Here is an 18755-nt window from a genome sequence, read left to right on the forward strand (position 1 = left end):
ATCCCAGAGAATTTTGAGGAGTCCACCAGCGATAGCGATGCCCACAAGCGAGATCAAAGCTGAACAGGGCTTGAGCCAAGTAGAAATTCACGAAACGCGACTTGTAAGAGGCTACCACTCCGTCCCGCTCCTCTCTGCGCTAGAAACCTTTCGCTATAGAAACAGGCTGGGCTGATCCGTTGGCAGGTAGACTGGGATGGCATTCATGATCCAGAAAATCCTCTCAACTGGCCTTTGAAGCGGAAGTGGCTCACCTGCATCCCTATGTCTCTATTCAACTTCATAGGTGCATTCATCTCAGCAGAAGTCGCCCCCGCTTTGAGCACCATTCAAAAGGACCTTGGCGTTCGCTCGGACACTGTGCTCATCTTGTGTCTCTCCATATACTACCTGCCATATGCCATTGGACCCATGATAGCAGCACCCTTGTCAGAGACGTTTGGCAGAGTGCGAGTGCTGCAGTTGGCCAATGTGCTCTTCATCATCACACTACTCGCGTGTGCTCTTGCGCATACTCCAGCACAGCTCATTGTTTTCCGATTCTTCTCAGGTCTGGCCGGTTCTGTTCCTCAAGTGGTGAGCGAGCATATCGGGCTCTACTGCTCTGCAAGCATGCATAGCGGTGGCGTCGAGTCGGAGACCGGAGGCTGACAGCACTCACAGATTTGTAGCGGCGTTATCGGCGACATATTCACCAGAGAACAACGCGGGAAAGGTGTCGCCCTCTACACCATAATACCGATGATCGCACCGGCAATCGGCCCAATTGTAGGCGGCTTTATCGTGACGAGATGGTCCTGGCGTGTTTGCTTTTACTCTGCCGCCATCGGCAGCGGTCTGGTACAACTCTTCGGCCTATTCTTCCTGCGAGAAACATTCGGTCCAGCGATCCTGAAGCTCAAGCGCGATGCATTGCGTACGAGCACCGGCAACAACTGCTATCGTACGAAGCATGACTCTCAAAGTCTTGCGCAGAAGCTCCGAGAGAGCCACACCCGACCTTTCCGTATGCTGGCACGCCCTCTTGTGCTATGGCTCAGCATCCACGTGGCGTACATCTACGGCATAGCCATGCTTATGTTGGCCACGTTTCCTATGACGTGGAATGGCCTATACGGCCAGCCGATCTTCCTGGGCTCACTCAACTACATCTCCATAGGCGTCGGACTACTCGTGGGGATCCAGATGGGACAACCGGTGAATGCCCTCCTGTATCGCAAGCTCACGGCTAGGAATCAAGGCATCGCTCAACCGGAGTTCCGGCTCCCTCTGCTGTTCATCAGCTGCGCGTTCGTACCCATTGGCCTCTTCTGGTACGGATGGTCGGCGCAGGAGAGAGTGCACTGGATTGTGCCCAACATCGGTGCTGCCATATTCGTTGCGGGCACCGCGGGCACCTTGCAGAGCATCCAGACATACGTCATTGACGTCTACCTCAGTTACTCTTCAAGCGCGATGGCAGCGATTACGATACTGAGAAGTATTGCTGCCTGCGCGCTGCCTCTGGTCGCACCGGCTATGTAAGTGAACTAGTGCGGGCGTGTATGAACCAACAAGCCGGACTATCCAGCTGATCGCTGCCGCAGGTTTCGCAACCTTGAATGGGGATGGGGCAACAGTCTCCTGGGCTTCATAGCGCTTGGATTCGGAGTCGCCGCCGCAGTCGGCTTGTTGAGATTCGGAAAGGTTCTTAGAGAAAAGAGTATGCTCTGTGAATGCAATGCATAGCCGGAACGCGATCTGGACCCCATGAGGCTTGGTGTTCGCACAATGGTGACGTTTGGTGTGCTGAATGTGGGCTCCATACTAGAGTCCGATCGCTTCAGGCCTCAGCTCCTCGAGCAGCGTTGCTGTAGGCGTAGGTGGTTTGGCAGTACTGCTTGCGTTCGACGCCCCGCTCCGTACGTCGAGGCCAGCTGGCAGCAGAGTAGACTCTCAATAGAAGTCGTCGTCGCTCAAAGACTGGTATCGAGCCACTGCCAGGGCGCTCGCCGTCGAACGTGACTAGTTGTCTGCTCGTACGCGAAACACATTGTAGAGGATGCATCGGAAAACAACAGAAGCTGGCTTTCGTGTCGAACTACCTCCATGTTCCAGAATATCATAGCCGCGCATCGGGCCGTCGCGCGCATTCGGCACGACGGCGGCCGCGATCGCCACGATCTAATCTTATCAGCCATCAAACCCGCGTCATCGGTGGACAAATTCAACAAACAGTGCCTGCACATTGAGACACCGGAGTTGACCTCTTCACTTCTTCGCAACTCCGCGTCCTCACAGACCAAGACACTTCGTGACAGGGCGCGCATGTCGTTATTTGCCCTGTGTAATTTTTCCACTCTTCCGCGCTCCTTGCGACCATGAGCAAGCGAGGTTTCAAGTCGCAAGCCAGCAGTGGTCGGGTTGGTGGCGGCTTTGGAGGATTTGGCAGCTCTGCTTTCGCCTCTAGCCAGTCGTCGGTCCTCTCATACGTTCAAGAACCAACAGACTACTCGGCAGTATCAAACTCGAGCGTGGTGGTGGCTTACAAGAATCTGTCCAAAAAGGACAGCACGACCAAAGCAAAGGCTCTCGAAGATCTCCAGGCATCCCTGTCTGCCACGGAAGATGTCGAAGACGCGATCATTGAAGTCTGGGTCAAGCAATACCCAAGGCTCTCCATCGACGCCGCACGCCGAGTACGCCAGCTCGCTCATCAGTACACTGGCCAGCTGTCAGTGAAATGTGGCAAGCGTATAGCGAAGCAGCTGTCAACAATCACTGGACCTTGGTTAGCAGGCACTTTCGACAATGACCGATCTGTGGCAAAAACCGCAGAAGAGGCATTGGCTACTGTATTTCCAACGCCAGAAAAGATCAATGGTCTGCGCAAAACATTTCAAGAATCTATCTTGCAGTACTGTCAGGATGCTGCGCTCAACGAAACTGTCTGGACGCTGAGCGACGAGCGCTCCATCAGCGTAGATGATGCAAAAGCTACTCACGCTCGTGTGGTATCCACCGCTCTGCTGGTGATCTCAAGCCTGCTGCACAATCTTCCCTCCGAGGAGCTGGACAAGCAGAAGCATGTGTACGAAGCTTTGTTCAGCGATAAGAAGTTTTGGGAGTTTGTCAGTCATACGGATTCGAATGTACGAAGAGCTGCAAATCAACTGGTTCAACTGAGTTTGCAGAAGGAGCCAGATCTGATCGAGACGAACTTGGGTGCTGTTTCTAGCGCGTACATTTACGAGGGTCTTGCCTCCGACCAGACGGGATCATCACTAAGTTTTGTCGAGACTCTGGATGCGCTGACAACCAAGTTCCCTTCCGTGTGGACAACGGCTTACTGTAAGAAGAAGCCGGCACTCGGGCGATTGCGACAATGCCTCAAACACGGTTCATATGCTGGTCCAGCTCGGTATTGGGACAGACTGGCCGAAGTCTTGCGGAAACTACCAGAAGAAATCGTGCCACAAACGTACGATGATATTTCAGACCTGCTGCTGTCTGCGCGCGATGGTATCTGCAAGAGAGAGGAGCGCTTCAATTCTTCTTCATCGTGGCCGGTCTATTTCACTCTCGTCGACATTGTCACCCGCACAGCATCGGATGAGGATGCCACGAAGCTACTTGAAGCTTTTGCCATCCCTCCTGTCCAGCAGTACCTGCAGCCAGCTTCTTCGACTGACAAGTGGACAATCTCAGGCCCGAAGCCTGCTTCCATTGTATCCAAAGTTGGCATCATCAACAAGCTTCCACCTGTCCTGGAACAGAAATGGCTGCAACTGGCCGCAAGTCTAGTAGAGACCGCCAAATTGTCACAGCCAGAGCAATCGAAAGATTTTGAGAAAAGTCAAAAGCATGTCGCGACAACTGGGGAGCGCTGGGCAGATCTCCAGAGAGAGCTTTTCACTAATGATTATGACTTTCCCGAGTCGTTGATTGCCCGCTTCATCCAAGCCAACACGGACATATTACGCGAATGCGTGGCTCTCCTCGACAGTAGAAATGGCAAACCATGGGGAGCTGCTGCGGTCGTCGAACAGCAGCTGCGTTCTTGTGCATCTCACTTGCTTCGCGACCCGACATATCACAAGACCCTAGTCCGTTTCGTGGAGGAGACACTTCCGCGAATCATCCTAAGTCCATCGCAACGCCATCTTGTGCGCTGCCTATTTGCGCTGCAGAATGACTCCAAGTTCGCCGCACTTTTCGAGGCAGCACTGCAGAGCATTGTAGAGCGAGAGCAGAGTGGCGCAACCCCCCAGGAGAGAATGAACGCATTGCATGCGCTGTTCCCTGCAAACACTCCGTCGGCGGCGGTGACAGCAGCACATGGGAGCGGTCCTCTACAAATCTTCCTGCGAGAGCAGGCTGCTACCAATAATGCGGCCTACAGCACTATCGCAGACCTGCTTCGGCTGGATGTAGTTTCACAAGACACTTCGGAAAGCATATTGGTTGAACTCACCAAGCTACTATCTCTTGAAGATTCACAAGCACAATCTGGGCTAACAGGCATTGAGCATTTGTCGAAGACCAATGAATCTGTCGTCCGGAACTTCATGTCAACGTCCAGTGGTGAACAGTTGTTACCAGCTGTCATTCAGCTGAAGGACTCTGCCTCGGAATCTGTTGCTGAGACTGCTTCGAAGTTAGCCAATCTGCTCACCTCGTCCTTCGCAGAGGCTACGACCGAATCGAAGTATGCATTGATTACGCAGAGTCTGGAAAAGACTACGTCGTCCTCTTTGCCGATCGAGACGGTGCTGGAACTGTCGAAGAAGATTTCAGGCGGCGAGACGAATTTGCAAAATCTCAAAGAAATGCTTCCCAGCACTGAGATCTGGAAAGAGTCTATCCTTGCTGTCGCATCCACACCAAAGGCCTCCCTCGCACTGCTTAGCGCACTTGGTGGAGCAGTGCATTTGCCGTCGGCCAGACAAATCGACACGATACCTTCATACGACAGCGAAGGCCTATCGCAAGCGCTCAGAATTGCAATTTTCTTCGCTGGCATACTGAAATCCGTCTCGATTTCCACGCTTCCGGAACAGGACGCAGCGAATGTGCTAGCGCTATTGAACATTTGCGTGCTACTCGCAGAAGATGCTACGAGTATTGTGGGGGCGAATTCGCTCTGGCGAGAGGAGAACTCGCACGATCTCGAGCACGAAGTCATGACTTTCGTTGTTGATGCCAATGAGGTGCTTCGTACATACTGGACTTCCGGGAGTGACCACGCAAAGAGCAGGCATGAGGCGGAGCTGTTTGCCACCTTCGATACCTTGGTGTCGGCGCACAAGGGCTCGCCATTGGCGTACTATGCTGCACTAGCTGCAGCAAAAGCGCACGATAATGCTTTTGAACTTCACGGCTCCACGAGCGGGCAATCCAAAGCTAGCGAAGAGGAGCTTAGGTCTCAACGTGCCGGCAAAGACTCGATGTCACTGATCTCTTACCTTGTTGGCTTCGCTCAGGCGTTGACGGGGAGCCAGTTGCTGACGAGAATGTGCAATGAACTGGTTGCCGATCTCACCCAGAGTCAGCTTGATTCCCAAGAGGAGAAAGCGCTCGAGCAGCTTGTGTTCCTGAACGTGATCCTGCATACACAATCGGACATCGTTGATACAATCGCGAAGCCGAGACTGATCTTTCTCGTCAAACACATCATCCCATGGCTATCCTCTGACTCGTCACTGAGGGTCAAGGCTGAAACATGCAAGATGCTTGGCTCATTGCTGCCCGCTATGGCTGACATGTATGGCGAGCACTGGTCTCAAATTGTTGGCGTGCTGGTGTCATTCTGGCAGTCCGCGAACGCTCCGCGGGATCGGACCAGTCTAGAAGAAGTGATCCTAGTCTCCCATGGCACATTGAGATTATATGCCGCCTTGAACAAGCTGAGCAGAGAAGATGAACCCAATGACGACCTTCTTGAAGCCCTCAAAGAGAACGAGGGAGCACTTCGCACAGGATTGATCTCACTGCTCAAGGCGGGCACTGAAGTACCTGATGCACAGCACCAGCCTCTGATGATCACAAATGAACTGCTGGCCCGTCAGCTCGTACAATTGCCAGCTAAGCCGCTCGAAGACACCGAAGAGCTCTTTCCGTTGCTTTGTGCACCATCCCAAGCACTCCAAGAAGCTGCCTTTGACCTGCTTCACAACCATATCCCAACGGCACAAGAGCAAATCTCTTTGGATGCTGCGTTGGAAGACCGCAAAGCTGTCCTGCCTGACGAGCTACTATCACTAATCATGCAAGCTCCTGATCTGGATGCATTGGATGAGGATGCCTTCGAGCTGGTAGTTCCGCTTACGCTACAGGGGTATCTCTATGGGTGGCGACTGGTCTTTGACCACTTTCGCGGCTCCAGTTTCCGCGTCAAAGGCGACTATGTGGAACAGCTGAAAGAGAATGGGTACCTCAATGGACTTCTGGAGATGAGCTTCGATGTGCTACGACTAAGCAGCGGCCGACCTGTAGATGCATCAAACTTCGAACTCCAAAGCTACTCACCAGGACTGGAAGCAAACCCAGAGAAAGAGACGCAGTCACTCTTGACCCATCTCTACTACCTCTCACTGCTCCACCTCCCAAGTCTAGTGAAGAACTACCTCAACAACGAAATCAAATCCCGCCAAGCACCCAAGACAATCGAAGCCTGGACAGCCAAATACATCAGTCCCTTGATCATCGAGGAAAGCCTATCAGAAGTCTCCCAATGGAACGACAAAACCGTCAAATCCGACCCAGACTACGAAGCCATGACCGTAAAAGTCAACCCCCGAGCCAAAGAAGTCGTCGTCTCCTACCAAATCGACGAACAAACAATGGCAATGAAAATCGCTCTTCCAGAAGCCTACCCTCTCCAAGGCGCAAAACCAGAAGGCATCAACCGCGTCGCTGTCTCAGAACAAAAATGGCGAGCATGGCTTATCAACTGCCAAGGAACAATAACTTTCAGCGTAAGTCCCTCCTCCACCCTCCACACTCTCCCCAACCCCACACAGCCCACTAACATCTTTTCTTCTCCAACGCAGAACGGAAGCATAATCGACGCCCTCTCTTCCTGGCGCAAAAACGTCGCCGGCGCACTCAAAGGCCACGACGAATGTGCAATTTGCTACTCCATGGTCAACGAGCACAAAGAATTACCCAAGAAACGCTGTCCGACTTGCAAGCATACGTTCCATAATGCTTGTTTGTTCAAGTGGTTCCGGAGTAGTAATTCGAGTGCGTGTCCGTTGTGCAGACAGCCGTATCATTACAACTGAGGTTTCGGATTGCTGTCTGCTTTTTCAAAATGGGGAGGGTTGCGATGTGCGAGCAGAGCTGGGAGATGTCACTTCCTTATTAGATATATATACATGTACTGGTAACAACAGTGATTGAACATATACACTTGACATCATGATATCCGAACAGTCTTCACCAGTATCATAATATATCGGAGAAGGAATATTTGCTCACGAGTTGACAGCAGCGAACGACTTTGTTCCATAAAGCTGCTATCTCAACAACAACGACAATTTACTATTGTCTCATCACTCCTCGCTGATGCAGCCTCTCCATGCTACTTCCAAGCTCAAAAGCTTCTTCCCTCGCTTTGCAGCTCCTAATCCATTCTTCTCAATGAACAGCACCGAGAACAACTCACACCCCGAATGAACCTCATCAAAAGGTGAACAAAAATGCACAACGATATGGTATCTTCAGATCAGCAACCAACCACCCCACCAGGTACCCCAGGATGCGTTCCCGCCGCCGCCGTCGGAGGCGGAAACTGCAACTCCAATTCATTCATGAAACCAAAATTGGGATCCGTTGCTTGCCCCAGATATGACCACTCGGCATAAGTCTGGGGAATGGGACCATAAGCATAATCTTGCCATTCATCAGGTTGATCCTGGGCATCTCGATCTTCATCCGGCACGCCTTTGAGGCGGATATCATGCACTGATTCCGGGCAAGTGAGAATCGAGGGATCGAGGCCGGCCATCTCCCACGCTCTGGATTGAAGTGGAAAAGTCAGCTGTGTCATGTGTGAGGGAGGAAGGGTAAGCTTGAAGGTACGTACCTGTCTCTAGCTCGTCGGAGAAACCGCCAGGCTTGCGTTCCGCCCGGATGAAGCGGACGTGGATCGGGATTGCCGTCTTCGTGTGATACGATGCCACAGTCATCAGAGCCGATGCATTTGTAGATGGCAAGGTCGACAAGTTTCCTTGTCTCGACAGCTTCCGGGTCGTTGGGGTGGTCTTCCAAGTCGGTGATCAAAGCCATAATGCTGTGGAGAGGTTGATGTTGGCCAGGCCAACACCAGTGCCATGGTTGGAAATCGCGCCGTTCGGCCAGTCGAAGGAAACGATGAACATATTCCCTGCAATAGACAATGACGCTGTCGACAAGAGTCAGTTGAGTGGCCCGCAGGTGAAACGTGTTTGGGACAGCTTACCCAGGCTGCTTCTTTCTCAGTGCAGGTAACAAGCCCTGCCTCCGCATGGGACCATACATGACAGAATACGGCTTTGCTGCCCATAAGGCGAACAACATCTTGGCGAACTGCGCAAGTGCTGCATTGGACTCTGTCTGACGGAGTGCGCCAATGTCGCTCCCGTCGCAAGGCTCGCTAGTCGTAGTCATCTTCTCGATCAGGTGGATTTGCTCCGTTCTTGAATCCATGTCTTCCTTGATGGCTCGTGTGATCTCCAGAATGCGGTCGAGGTCCTTCTCTGACAACAAACTACTGTGCAGCAAATGCAGAATCTCGTTGCCTCTCTTGTAGAAAGCAAAGCGCCCTCCAATGAAAATACCAAGGACCGACTTGTTCGCATTGCCGTGCGACTCGAAGTCCTCTCGGATGGCAGCAGCACTGATCTCGCTCACAGGTAGTACGTTGTATAACCTGCAGTCGAGAATCGGAGGCAGACCGGAAGCGAACGCCACCTGAGCGTCAATAGACACTATGGACCACCATATTTGCCGCCTGATGTGGACATCGACGTTTGAGAAGTGGCCAAATGTGGTAGGCTCTCGATGCAAGCCTGTCAACGTCAGTCTGGGGACACATCCCGGAAATGCAAGGCAACGCACCCAACATCTGGGCCACTCGAGTCGCAACTCCGATGAATGAACAACATGTTAGCGGCTGTTCTTCTCGCAGCCATGTGGAGTCAACTATAATAAAAGCTGATAGTGACTGCAGCGAGGGCGACTGAGGAAATTCTGACAATCTGATGGCGCGCACAGCTCTTCGATATAGTCTTGATGTCAGTGTCTCACGACTGATGTTACCAAACACGGTTTGGAGGCGGAAGCGAGGGCACACTACTGATCCAGCGAAGAGCACGGCAGTGAGCAATGAAAGGAAGTGCACGCTTAGTTGGTAGTTCGGATCTCGCGTGTCGTACCTGCAAATGTGTCAACACACGAGCAAAGATTTGGCATCCAGCTGCGACAGACCAGTGTTGAAATTTCCTGACTTGGACGAGGAATGATGGGCCGTGGAATAATGATCTCTTGGCATGATAGCCACCCATATATGACCATATTAGCACTTCGCTCTGTTCCTTCGTGGGCAAGCCTGCCAAGATCTCGTCGATGGACGGAGTCTGCGATTGTAGCAGCGTGTTGTCTTGCGGGTTCCAGGCGGGGATATTCGGAAACAGGTCCCCATACAATTCTCGTTCGGGCAATTCGTGCGGGGTGCTAGCAACGGAAGAGCCATTTGAGTCAAGCTTTGTTGCAGTGAGGGGAGGCGAGGCCGGAAAGGTCTGGCCAAGATGTCCACGCATGGAATCTGGAGGGCCGCCACGAGTGTAGCCTTTTTGGTCTCGAAGGAGGTCGTTGATCGCAGCAACCTGTGGCAGAGTCAGAACTGCCCAGCTGTGAAAAATTCTGCAATGCTGATGGTGTGCCTACTTCCTGGCTGATCAAGGCAAAATGTGCACTGGATATGTAATGGCCCTTCGTGTGTGGTCCTACGTACAGATGTCCAGTGTCTCTGGTCGGCGTGGTGCCATCTCGGCATGGCGAGGGTGGCGTCGGGGCGCAGACGGGGCCGGTTTCGGTGGGCGTGCTCCGGTCGCTGCGTGTTGCTGTCCCATTCTCAGCGGCTGTCGCTCACATAGTTGTCACACTCGTCTTACTGCTGCTGGGCGGGAGGATGGGGACGTCGGCGACGGGTGCGGCGTGGGTGAGTTCGTACAGGCGGCTGGCGCGGGAGGCGAGCGATGGCGTCTCATCTGGGCGGTGTCAGGTCGTGTCGCGGGCGTGTGCATGCGTTAAGTAGACGTCGGCGCACCGATCATGGTGAGAGCGGCCGGCGGCGAGCGCGCGGCGGCGTAGGTGCAGGCGATGCCCGCGCGGACACATCGTCCACAGCTCGGTCGTTCCTGTGAGCCGAATGAGCGGACGTTCACGGCAGCTGCTGCAGGTGCGTGCTTGCCTTGTCACAGCCGACCTTCCTCTTGCCACACGGGATGCAGGAGCGCGGTGCGCGCGGGCGCGACGTCTTGGTGACTTTGGCCGGCGACGACATGGAGAGGGCGCGGAGGACTGCAGGATGTGCAGAGTCGGCGGACACGACGACATCCACGCATCGTTCTAGAAAACGCCTAACGATGCCGGCCCGAGCGCGTCTTTATCTTCACACCGCGCGAAGGGACCACACAGCAGCTGCGTGCGTGCCAGCGTGGTGCGCAAGTCGCGACCATGCCAACCTTCTGGGGTACGGCGACCGGGGTCATCCATGCTGGTAGGGAGCTTGGGACTCGTGCGGAGCCACCATCTCTCCGCGTGCCTCGATAGCCTCTGGGCTCAATACTCGCGGATCGTAATGACTGTTGCTCGTAGGTCCCGCATGCATTGCTGCTGCTGCTTCCCACGCCCAGGGTTGCGAGAGGTGCTGATGCGCGTACGGTTGCATGTACATGCCCTCGTGCTGACCCTCGGCAAACATGCCTGGTGTGCTGGCAAGTGGTGTCGGGTTGTGAGACCGGTTGTCCAGCGGAGTGTTTGTGCTTGGTGTCAGCGACGACGGCGACGGCTGCCAAGAATCCGTCATTCGCATCGCGCTATTCTCTCCGCTCGGAAGGAAATCGTGTCGTATTGTATGCGACGGCAAGTAGTGTGGGCCGAGCACGTGTGCCGGCAGCGGATGAGGCGCGTCAAATGGCCGGTATGGGGGAGCGTATTGTGCTGGTGTAGGTTTCGAAGCATGTGATGTAATGTTCGACGACATGCCTGGTGGTCCCAATTGCGGCATGAAGATGGGGGCAGGTTGGAGCGGTGATGTTGCAGGGTGATGATGGAGTGCGACAGGTGCTGATCCCTGGCGATAGTCAGGTTGCCCTGCCATGGACATCTCATTCATCTGCATGTGGGTCCCGTCCTGCCGTTGACTGCTGCTCACGGATTGGGACCTGGTGTCAAGCTTCAGCCCTTTCAAGGCTGCCAAGAGGTCCTGCGCCTCAGGTTTGTCGGGTAGGGCGGGTACAGTCTGGATATTCGACTCCTTGAGAATCGAGTACAGTGTCATGAGGCCATTGGAAAGCTGCTCCTGTTGCTCTTCCAAGTACTCGACATACTCGCGAGGGTAGGGAACGGTGTAGTGCCAGTCACTGCGTCGCTATGGTCAGCGGTTTTCCGAAGGTGGGTGCGGAGCCATGACGTGAGGCAGATATGGGACTCACCTGAAATAGCAAGCGCTGTGGCTTTCTTTGCACCGTAGACACGGATTGCCGCCATCACAAGTGCGCTTCTTCGCTCGACACCGTACGCAGGCTTTCTCAGCTCGCCCTATGTCAATCAGTAAGCATGATCGTTTCTCCAGCGAGGCGCAAAGACACAGTACCACGCAGTGTCTTCTTCACCTTCTCAGACTGCCCGTCCTTGTCCAGGCCGTCCCGCTTCATCATTTGGCCCCAGCTCAAGAACTTTTACTGAGCTGTATGTGAAGATGCAGCATACGACAGAGATCGTGCAGAATGAATTTCGAGGAAAATCACGTCGTGACCTACAATCTTCATCGCCGGAGCATAGTCCATCACCTACCCGGACCCACACTCCGCTTTTGAGGAATGCCAGCAACAGCGCGTTGTAACACGCGTGTTCCCAAGGAGTGTCTCGCATGTATCTGAGATCTCAAGGCGGCCCCGAGGTGCGGCTCCGGTTTGTAGAATGCGACCAGTTGAAGGCCACCGATTCTCAGAACATCTCGGGTTGGTATAGAGATCTGAGCTCGGGTTGCTTGGCATTGCTTACCAAGATCCCTACCTCGGGCCCGTTTCGTCGCAAGTTGCCAACAAAATATGGAATGGCTTGCTGGAATTTGTGCTGCAAGGCTTCTTGCCCTGCGTGAACCCTTTCTCGAAGGCGCAAACGCACGTGTCCGCGGGTTTTCCTCCCCGCTAGAGTCTGGTTGATTGGAACTTTCTAGAATAGCGATCGTATTGGTCGACATGTTCGACCCCAGCACAACTTGTCCACATTGCATTGCGCAAGTACCGCGGACGATGCGGTACTGTATAGGTCTCCATTCGAGCAGCTGGTGCTGCGAGGCTCGATTTCGAGGCGGCGATTTCCTCATGCGGTCAACGCGCGAGTCGTCTCTCGCGCCCGCTCCAAGAAGTGATTTTTGGTCTTCGATCCGCGTTAACTCCAGAAGACCGACAATCGAGAGCGCTTGAGCATATTAGTACTGAGCTTTCGGGTCCGGCGCAGTCACGACAAAGACAGAGCCTTGCACAAAATGTCGGAAATCGCCAATAGCTGCCTGACCTGGGTACAGTAATATCCGTGCAGCGACGTCTTCCGATGTGGTTCCCAGTCATCTCCGGCCATGGAAAGCGTTCTCGTCGCCAACACCAACCTGATGCTGGTTTGAGTGACGAGAATCACTATACGTGATGTCTATTGATTGCGATGCACAGTACGAAGATGTCTCGACGTCTCCGGACATGGGCCCGGGCGAGTTCGGGGCCGAGTCTGCCAATGTACGACATTTCCCACCGGTGCGCCGGCGGCGCACCGGTACGGCCGCCGGCGAATTCTTCCACAGACACATCTCGAGTTACCTCTAAACACAGTCAACACTGCCATGTAAAAGAATAAATGGTGTCAAGTGCAATCGAGGGCAAGGTTCGCACAAAGCCCGGCTTTGATCCCGGCGCCCGCAATTGGGAATGTGTACGCGACCATGCATGAAACGTTGCAGCGCGGCAGCGAGGCCTGACCCTTAGTCGACTGGGCTTGGTGCTAGCCTGGGGACACAGGGTGTGCGTGAGGGCCTTGGTGAAGCCCATGACCGTTTGAGCACGTCCGAAGGAAACTTTGAGTGGTGCGAATATTCCCTATCCGTTCTGGCAACGGTCGAACCAAGCGGTGTCGTTTCGAGAGCCGGGTCGAAATGCCCACTGTCGTCACTGGAATAAGGGAAGCGTTTGTACGCTCACACAGTTGACGTGTTGGAACGGCCACGCCATGCACTTGGAACATCCACATGCCTTGCTGTATGCGACTGTTGAATGTACGTGCATTCTGCTGAGTAGTAGAGCATCCTTCCGACCCGTTCCTCAAGCTCTGACGTGGTCATGCTGGTGCTGCGTGCTTGCGTGACTCGGAGCTCGCCGAGACGTCGCCAGCTTCAGACTCTGTGGCGGAGGCATTGCATTCTGGCGTGCAATCTTCATGGTGATGGTCCAAGTTGAGAGCGTCAGGCTCGCTCAGCCTCTGTGATACGGCATTCGGCTTGTTGGGCTTGCGGTCGATTGCAGGCGTGTTCCGGTCGGTTGTATGTGCCGAGAGTCATGTGAAGCTTGAGGCCTTTTTGATTCCTCCATTTACTCCTGAAGTTGAATAGATTCCGAAAGCTATGCTTCGCAACAATCATGTGGCCTTCCTCGGATATGTGTCATTTGGTGGCCGCTGGCTTTATGAGGATGCAAGAACGTCAGTCAGGATGCCATGGTAGTCGGCGAGTTGCCGTCTTAGCGCGATGATATGTTTTGCGCATGTCGAAGAGAAATCAAAGACCTCGTGAAGCGATGGAGTTCGTCGAGCTGGACCAAGGTCGACGGACGTGGGATGCCAGCACATGAAGTAGAAGTTGGGAAGGTGCCAAGAAAACGATCGTCGATCTGTTTCGGCCGCGAAACCAGGATAGGGAGGAAGAGAACTGCCATTCCTAGGGTCCTGCGCGAGCGCAAACATGGTCAAGATGAACGTCAGTCCCCAGACGGTGGCCGAATGCAGATGCGTCTCGCGCCCGAACGTGCAAGAGCGCGAAAGAAGTCGCTCGTCCGACGAAACCACTAACTTCCAACAGGCGGAGCCCTCCAGCACGGTACGAGAAGAGAAGCCACCCCTCCACCCTCGCTGCGTTGAGAAGCGGTCCGGTCCAATGTAGCAGAAGTGAAGAAATAGCGACAGAAGCCGAGCTAAAGTTGTTTTGCCACCGACCTTCTCAACATTGCCATCGTGTTGGTGCTCTTGCCGGTCTGGGTGCGCTTGCCGAATGGTTGGGTGCTCCTGCGATGTTCAGTTTCGCATCACTCGCGGGCAGTTCCAGTTCTCACTATAAGCGGCATAAGAAGAACGCGAATGCCGGCAGTTGGGTGTCGCAGTATGGCTGATTGTGCGACGGATTCGGAATGGATGAAGTCTGGTGATCGTGCAGGGGTCGCTCTATCCTTCGGGTCCGCATGGTGGAACTGAAGTGGATCAACGCGCGCGGTCGATCTACGCGCGAACTCGCACGGCCTCAACGCCTCGGATGGAAGATCAAACACTCGGGCGAGAAGCATCTTGCCCGAGGCTTCGCGGATCCGGACAACGACGACGACAGAAGCGATGAACACCTCGTCACTATGGCTTGCAGACTATATATGGCTGCAGCTGGCGGTCACCAAAGCGCCTGGCCACCTTTGTGCTATCTATACCCTGAGCGATGGCTAGCAAAATATCGAGGCGCAGCTTCCACGCCCAGTGCCACTGCGGAGCATCGATGTGTATTTCTTCGTCGATTCCGGGTAAGAGGCATGGGCACAGCAATCGCACGGCTACTTGTGATGGGCCGTCTTTCTCAACGCTCCGTTTCCAATTGCCGGCCACCGAGGTCAGTCGTTCGACGTGGCAGTTGTCGCCAACGATGTGGCAGGCTGTCCGGTAGCGTGCTACCACAGCACCCAAAGGTCTTACAGGGCAGCGAATACGCACCGCCATGAGGAGCAACTCGACCGATGCGTAGCACCAAGTACTATCGGACTTGTAACGCTTGCCTTGAACAGAAAGGGTAAGATGGCTTGTTCGACTATCTCCTTACAGCCGATAACCGTTGCGTGCATGCATCGGCTCCAGCTTCCTTGAACACACTCGCTGCTTTGATTCCAATGACAGTGACACCATCGGCGCTCAACAAGTCAAGTACGAGCACCCTTGGACACAGTGGGCATGAAGGCAATGCAGTTGCGTGGCACTGACGGTTGCAGCTCTCCTCTGCTCACGGGCGAGAAACGCCTGTGAACCAATGAAGCATGGTGAGGAACGTGGTCGCTGTGAATGACCGTCGCCGTCGACCCCGAGATGAGTTCCGGAGGCCACGTCAATGCTATGCTCACCGCGCTGCCATTGAATTTTGCTTGATCAGTCCACACGACCAGACGCAGCCGGTGACTCTTCGACCAAATCGCAAGCGGTTCCAGGATAAGCTGTGAAGGTGGACCACGCGCTGAGACGTCCCTGCGAATTGGTGCACGGCGATCAAGATTTATCAGCGGGCTCTGCGGCGGCGACACACAGCGGTGGGGGTGGGGGCGGAGGGCTAAGCTAACATCTGGAGGAGATAGGAGTGTTCTGCAGTCGGTGTCATTGGCAAAGTCTTCTGCCAGTCACAAATCATGGACTGATCACAGCCGGGGTGGCAATTCCGAGAATCAGGAGCAACGTGAAGTACTAGTTTGTATGCAATGGTCACGTATGGCCTCCTTGATACGAGATGTTGTTTCAGGTGCGAACGGCTGTGGTGCCAAGCCTCAATGGCCCTGAGAAAGTGGGCTGCGCGGATTGGGAAGGTGTTCCGATATGACTCGAGATATGACTTTCTGCACCACTCTCAATCTGTGTCGCATGCACCATTTCGCTGAGACTTAGACAGTAACAGCCACTCATTCCAGGCAGTCACCGTCATCATGGCGGACTCCGCGAAGAAGACCATCTACATCGACGAGGAGATCGGCGAAGACGCCGCACAAACAGAGGGCACCGAGGCGAAGCCGTACAAGTCGCTACAATATGCCTACGTCCAGCACACCGACTCTGCTGAGTACTTGGTGAAGAAGGCGGAAAAGGATGAGGTTGCATCATACAAGCCGGCGGCAAAGGCTGCAATGAAGAAGGCAGTCAACTATGCAGAAACACAAAAGAAGAAGGCAGCGAAAGAGCAAGAGCTAGCGATAAGGGAAAAAAAGCTCGAGGAAGAGCGGCAAAAGGTGTTGGAGGAGTCCAAGAAGATCGTCATCACTGAGGACAAGAACCTTCCAAAGGCCACCAAGATCCACTTGGGCGAAACTCGGCCAGAGGTTGTCAAGCTGGGAAGTGGAGAGCGCCCGAAGGAGGTGGACTACAGGGCACCAAACAGAGGGACACGAGTACGAGTGATGGGTCGCGTGCATCGCGTGCGTGATCAAAAACAGGTCTTGTTCATCACACTGCGGGACGGCCATGGATATCTGCAATGTGTGCTCACAGGAGATCTTGTCAAGACGTACGACGCGCTCACGTTGACTCGCGAATCCAGCGTAGAGATCACCGGTGAGATGTGGGAGGTACCGCCTGGAGCACATGCTCCGGACAACCGCGAGCTTCATGCCGATTACTGGAGAGTCATTGGCAAGGCGCCTGGTGGCGAGGATGCCATTACGAACGTGGTGCAAGCCAAAGGCGACCCACAGACATTGCTTGACAGACGGCATTTGGTACTCCGTGGAGAGCAGTCATCTGCGGTCATGTTCATTCGCGACGCCGTCGAGCACGCTTTCAACCTCAAATACCACGAACTCGGCTACGTCAAGGTGTCTCCTCCTGCATTGGTCCAGACACAGGTCGAAGGAGGCAGCACCTTGTTTGGCTTTGATTATTACCAGGAAAAGGCCTATCTGACGCAATCCTCGCAGCTGTACCTCGAGACAGCCATTCCATTCGCCGGCAACGTCTACTGCATCGAGAAATCGTTCCGTGCCGAGAAGTCGTTGACCCGCCGACACTTGTCCGAGTACACCCATGTTGAGGCTGAGCTTGACTTTATCACCTTCGATGATCTCCTGGAGCATCTTGAGGATGTCATTTGCGGCGTCATCGACATTGTATTGGACAACCCACGCTATGCCAAGATGATCAAGGAGCTCAACCCAGAATTCACCAAGCCCGAGCGCCCATTCAAGCGAATGAAGTACTCAGACGCCATTCAGTGGCTCATCGAACACGAGATTCCAAACGAGGACGGAGAGCCTCACAAATTCGGTGACGACATTGCCGAAGCCGCGGAACGCAGGATGACGGATATCATCAACAAGCCCATCTTCCTTACGCACTTCCCGGTTGAGATCAAAGCGTTCTACATGCAAAAGGATCCCGAAGACAAGCGGGTTACCGAATCTGTCGACTGCTTGATGCCAGGCGTCGGAGAGATCGTCGGAGGGTAAGCACATCTCCACACTAATCTTTACCTCTTCCGCTAACATCTTCTCTTCTAGTTCCATGCGCATGTGGGACTACGACGAGCTCATGGACGCCTACAAGCGCGAAGGCATCTCCCCAGACGCATACTACTGGTACACCGACCAGCGCCGCTACGGCACTTCTCCTCACGGCGGCTACGGTCTAGGACTCGAACGTTTCCTCGCCTGGCTTTGCAAACAGCACACCGTCCGCGACACATGCTTGTACCCGCGTTACATGGGCCGTTGCAAGCCCTAGACAACGCATGCTGCTACAAATTAAGGTTCTTCGAGCCATCTTTCTCATTCCAGGGATGGACGGTGAAGCTTTCTTGGCTGATACTTGAGTCCTGATGCCTGGTCTGGTCTGGTCTGGCCTCCAAACTCTATACCCCTGACGATCAGTGCGCTTTGAGAATGTTCGTGATCATGGGATTTAAGCTTGTTTTGTGGAACAAGCAAGTCGAAGAGAACATCATACTAATCAGCTTATGGGACCGTTCGACTTCACCCGATGTCTATGTTCGGCAGTTCACCCTTTCCGGATCAGGATGAGCTTCGGATCTCTCTTGAGAATGTACTGAACTTTTTCGATAAGCTGATTCTGATGTGATTCTGACGCAACGCAAAGATTCTGTGTCCGGTGACAGTGATGGCGCAGACGAGGATATTCGAGCCGGATACAATCAGAGCGAGCTAGCAACGATACATGCAGCAGCACATACTGTAGAACAAATTAACTTGAAGCAAGACAATTCACACGTCGAGACGATTCGTAGAGAAGTGATGAAAACCCATTGTTGTTTGTTCTTCACACCATGATCCCATTCGCAATGCTTCATATATCAGACACTTACACAGATACAGAGAGACACAAGCAGAAAACTTCTCACGCTGGAGGCCTCAAGCCAGCTTTCCTCTCCGGCCTCAGGGTTCCATCTCGAAACTCCTTGCCGCTTCTCCCATAGCCAATACTTGCTGGAAAGACCAGACACAAATGCAAAACGAGGACCCATCAACCGTCTCATGTGACTGGGGACAGCGATATAATTT

At 53.9% G+C, this 18755-nt stretch overlaps 5 protein-coding genes across 5 annotated transcripts; 3 read left to right on the top strand and 2 right to left on the bottom strand.

Annotated features, from left to right (window-relative positions):
- Positions 1-37: 37 nt before the first annotated feature.
- Positions 38-1728, top strand: RHO25_011460 (uncharacterized protein; the record flags this gene model as incomplete). Its single annotated transcript, XM_023602879.2, has 4 exons — positions 38-103; positions 187-576; positions 664-1520; positions 1587-1728. 4 exons carry the CDS (start codon positions 38-40, stop codon positions 1726-1728), a joined length of 1455 nt encoding a protein of 484 aa, XP_023454713.1.
- Positions 1729-2360: 632 nt separating this feature from the next.
- On the top strand, positions 2361-7265 carry RHO25_011461 (uncharacterized protein; the record flags this gene model as incomplete). The annotated part of the gene is made up of 2 exons (XM_023602880.2): positions 2361-6956; positions 7032-7265. 2 exons carry the CDS (start codon positions 2361-2363, stop codon positions 7263-7265), a joined length of 4830 nt encoding a protein of 1609 aa, XP_023454712.1.
- Positions 7266-7708: 443 nt separating this feature from the next.
- Positions 7709-10298, bottom strand: RHO25_011462 (uncharacterized protein; the record flags this gene model as incomplete). The annotated part of the gene is made up of 8 exons (XM_065603418.1): positions 7709-8000; positions 8069-8386; positions 8444-9032; positions 9082-9398; positions 9451-9848; positions 9910-10085; positions 10137-10232; positions 10292-10298. The coding sequence occupies 8 exons, from the start codon at positions 10296-10298 to the stop codon at positions 7709-7711; spliced, it is 2193 nt and encodes a 730-aa protein (XP_065459490.1).
- A 434-nt stretch (positions 10299-10732) lies between these two features.
- Positions 10733-11906, bottom strand: RHO25_011463 (uncharacterized protein; the record flags this gene model as incomplete). The annotated part of the gene is made up of 3 exons (XM_023602882.1): positions 10733-11609; positions 11682-11787; positions 11843-11906. 3 exons carry the CDS (start codon positions 11904-11906, stop codon positions 10733-10735), a joined length of 1047 nt encoding a protein of 348 aa, XP_023454706.1.
- A 4269-nt stretch (positions 11907-16175) lies between these two features.
- Positions 16176-17961, top strand: RHO25_011464 (uncharacterized protein; the record flags this gene model as incomplete). Its single annotated transcript, XM_023602883.2, has 2 exons — positions 16176-17683; positions 17739-17961. The coding sequence occupies 2 exons, from the start codon at positions 16176-16178 to the stop codon at positions 17959-17961; spliced, it is 1731 nt and encodes a 576-aa protein (XP_023454260.1).
- Between the last annotated feature and the right edge of the window lie 794 nt (positions 17962-18755).

Source organism: Cercospora beticola, chromosome 8, assembly GCF_033473495.1.
Source record: "Cercospora beticola chromosome 8, complete sequence".
NCBI lineage: Eukaryota > Fungi > Ascomycota > Dothideomycetes > Mycosphaerellales > Mycosphaerellaceae > Cercospora > Cercospora beticola.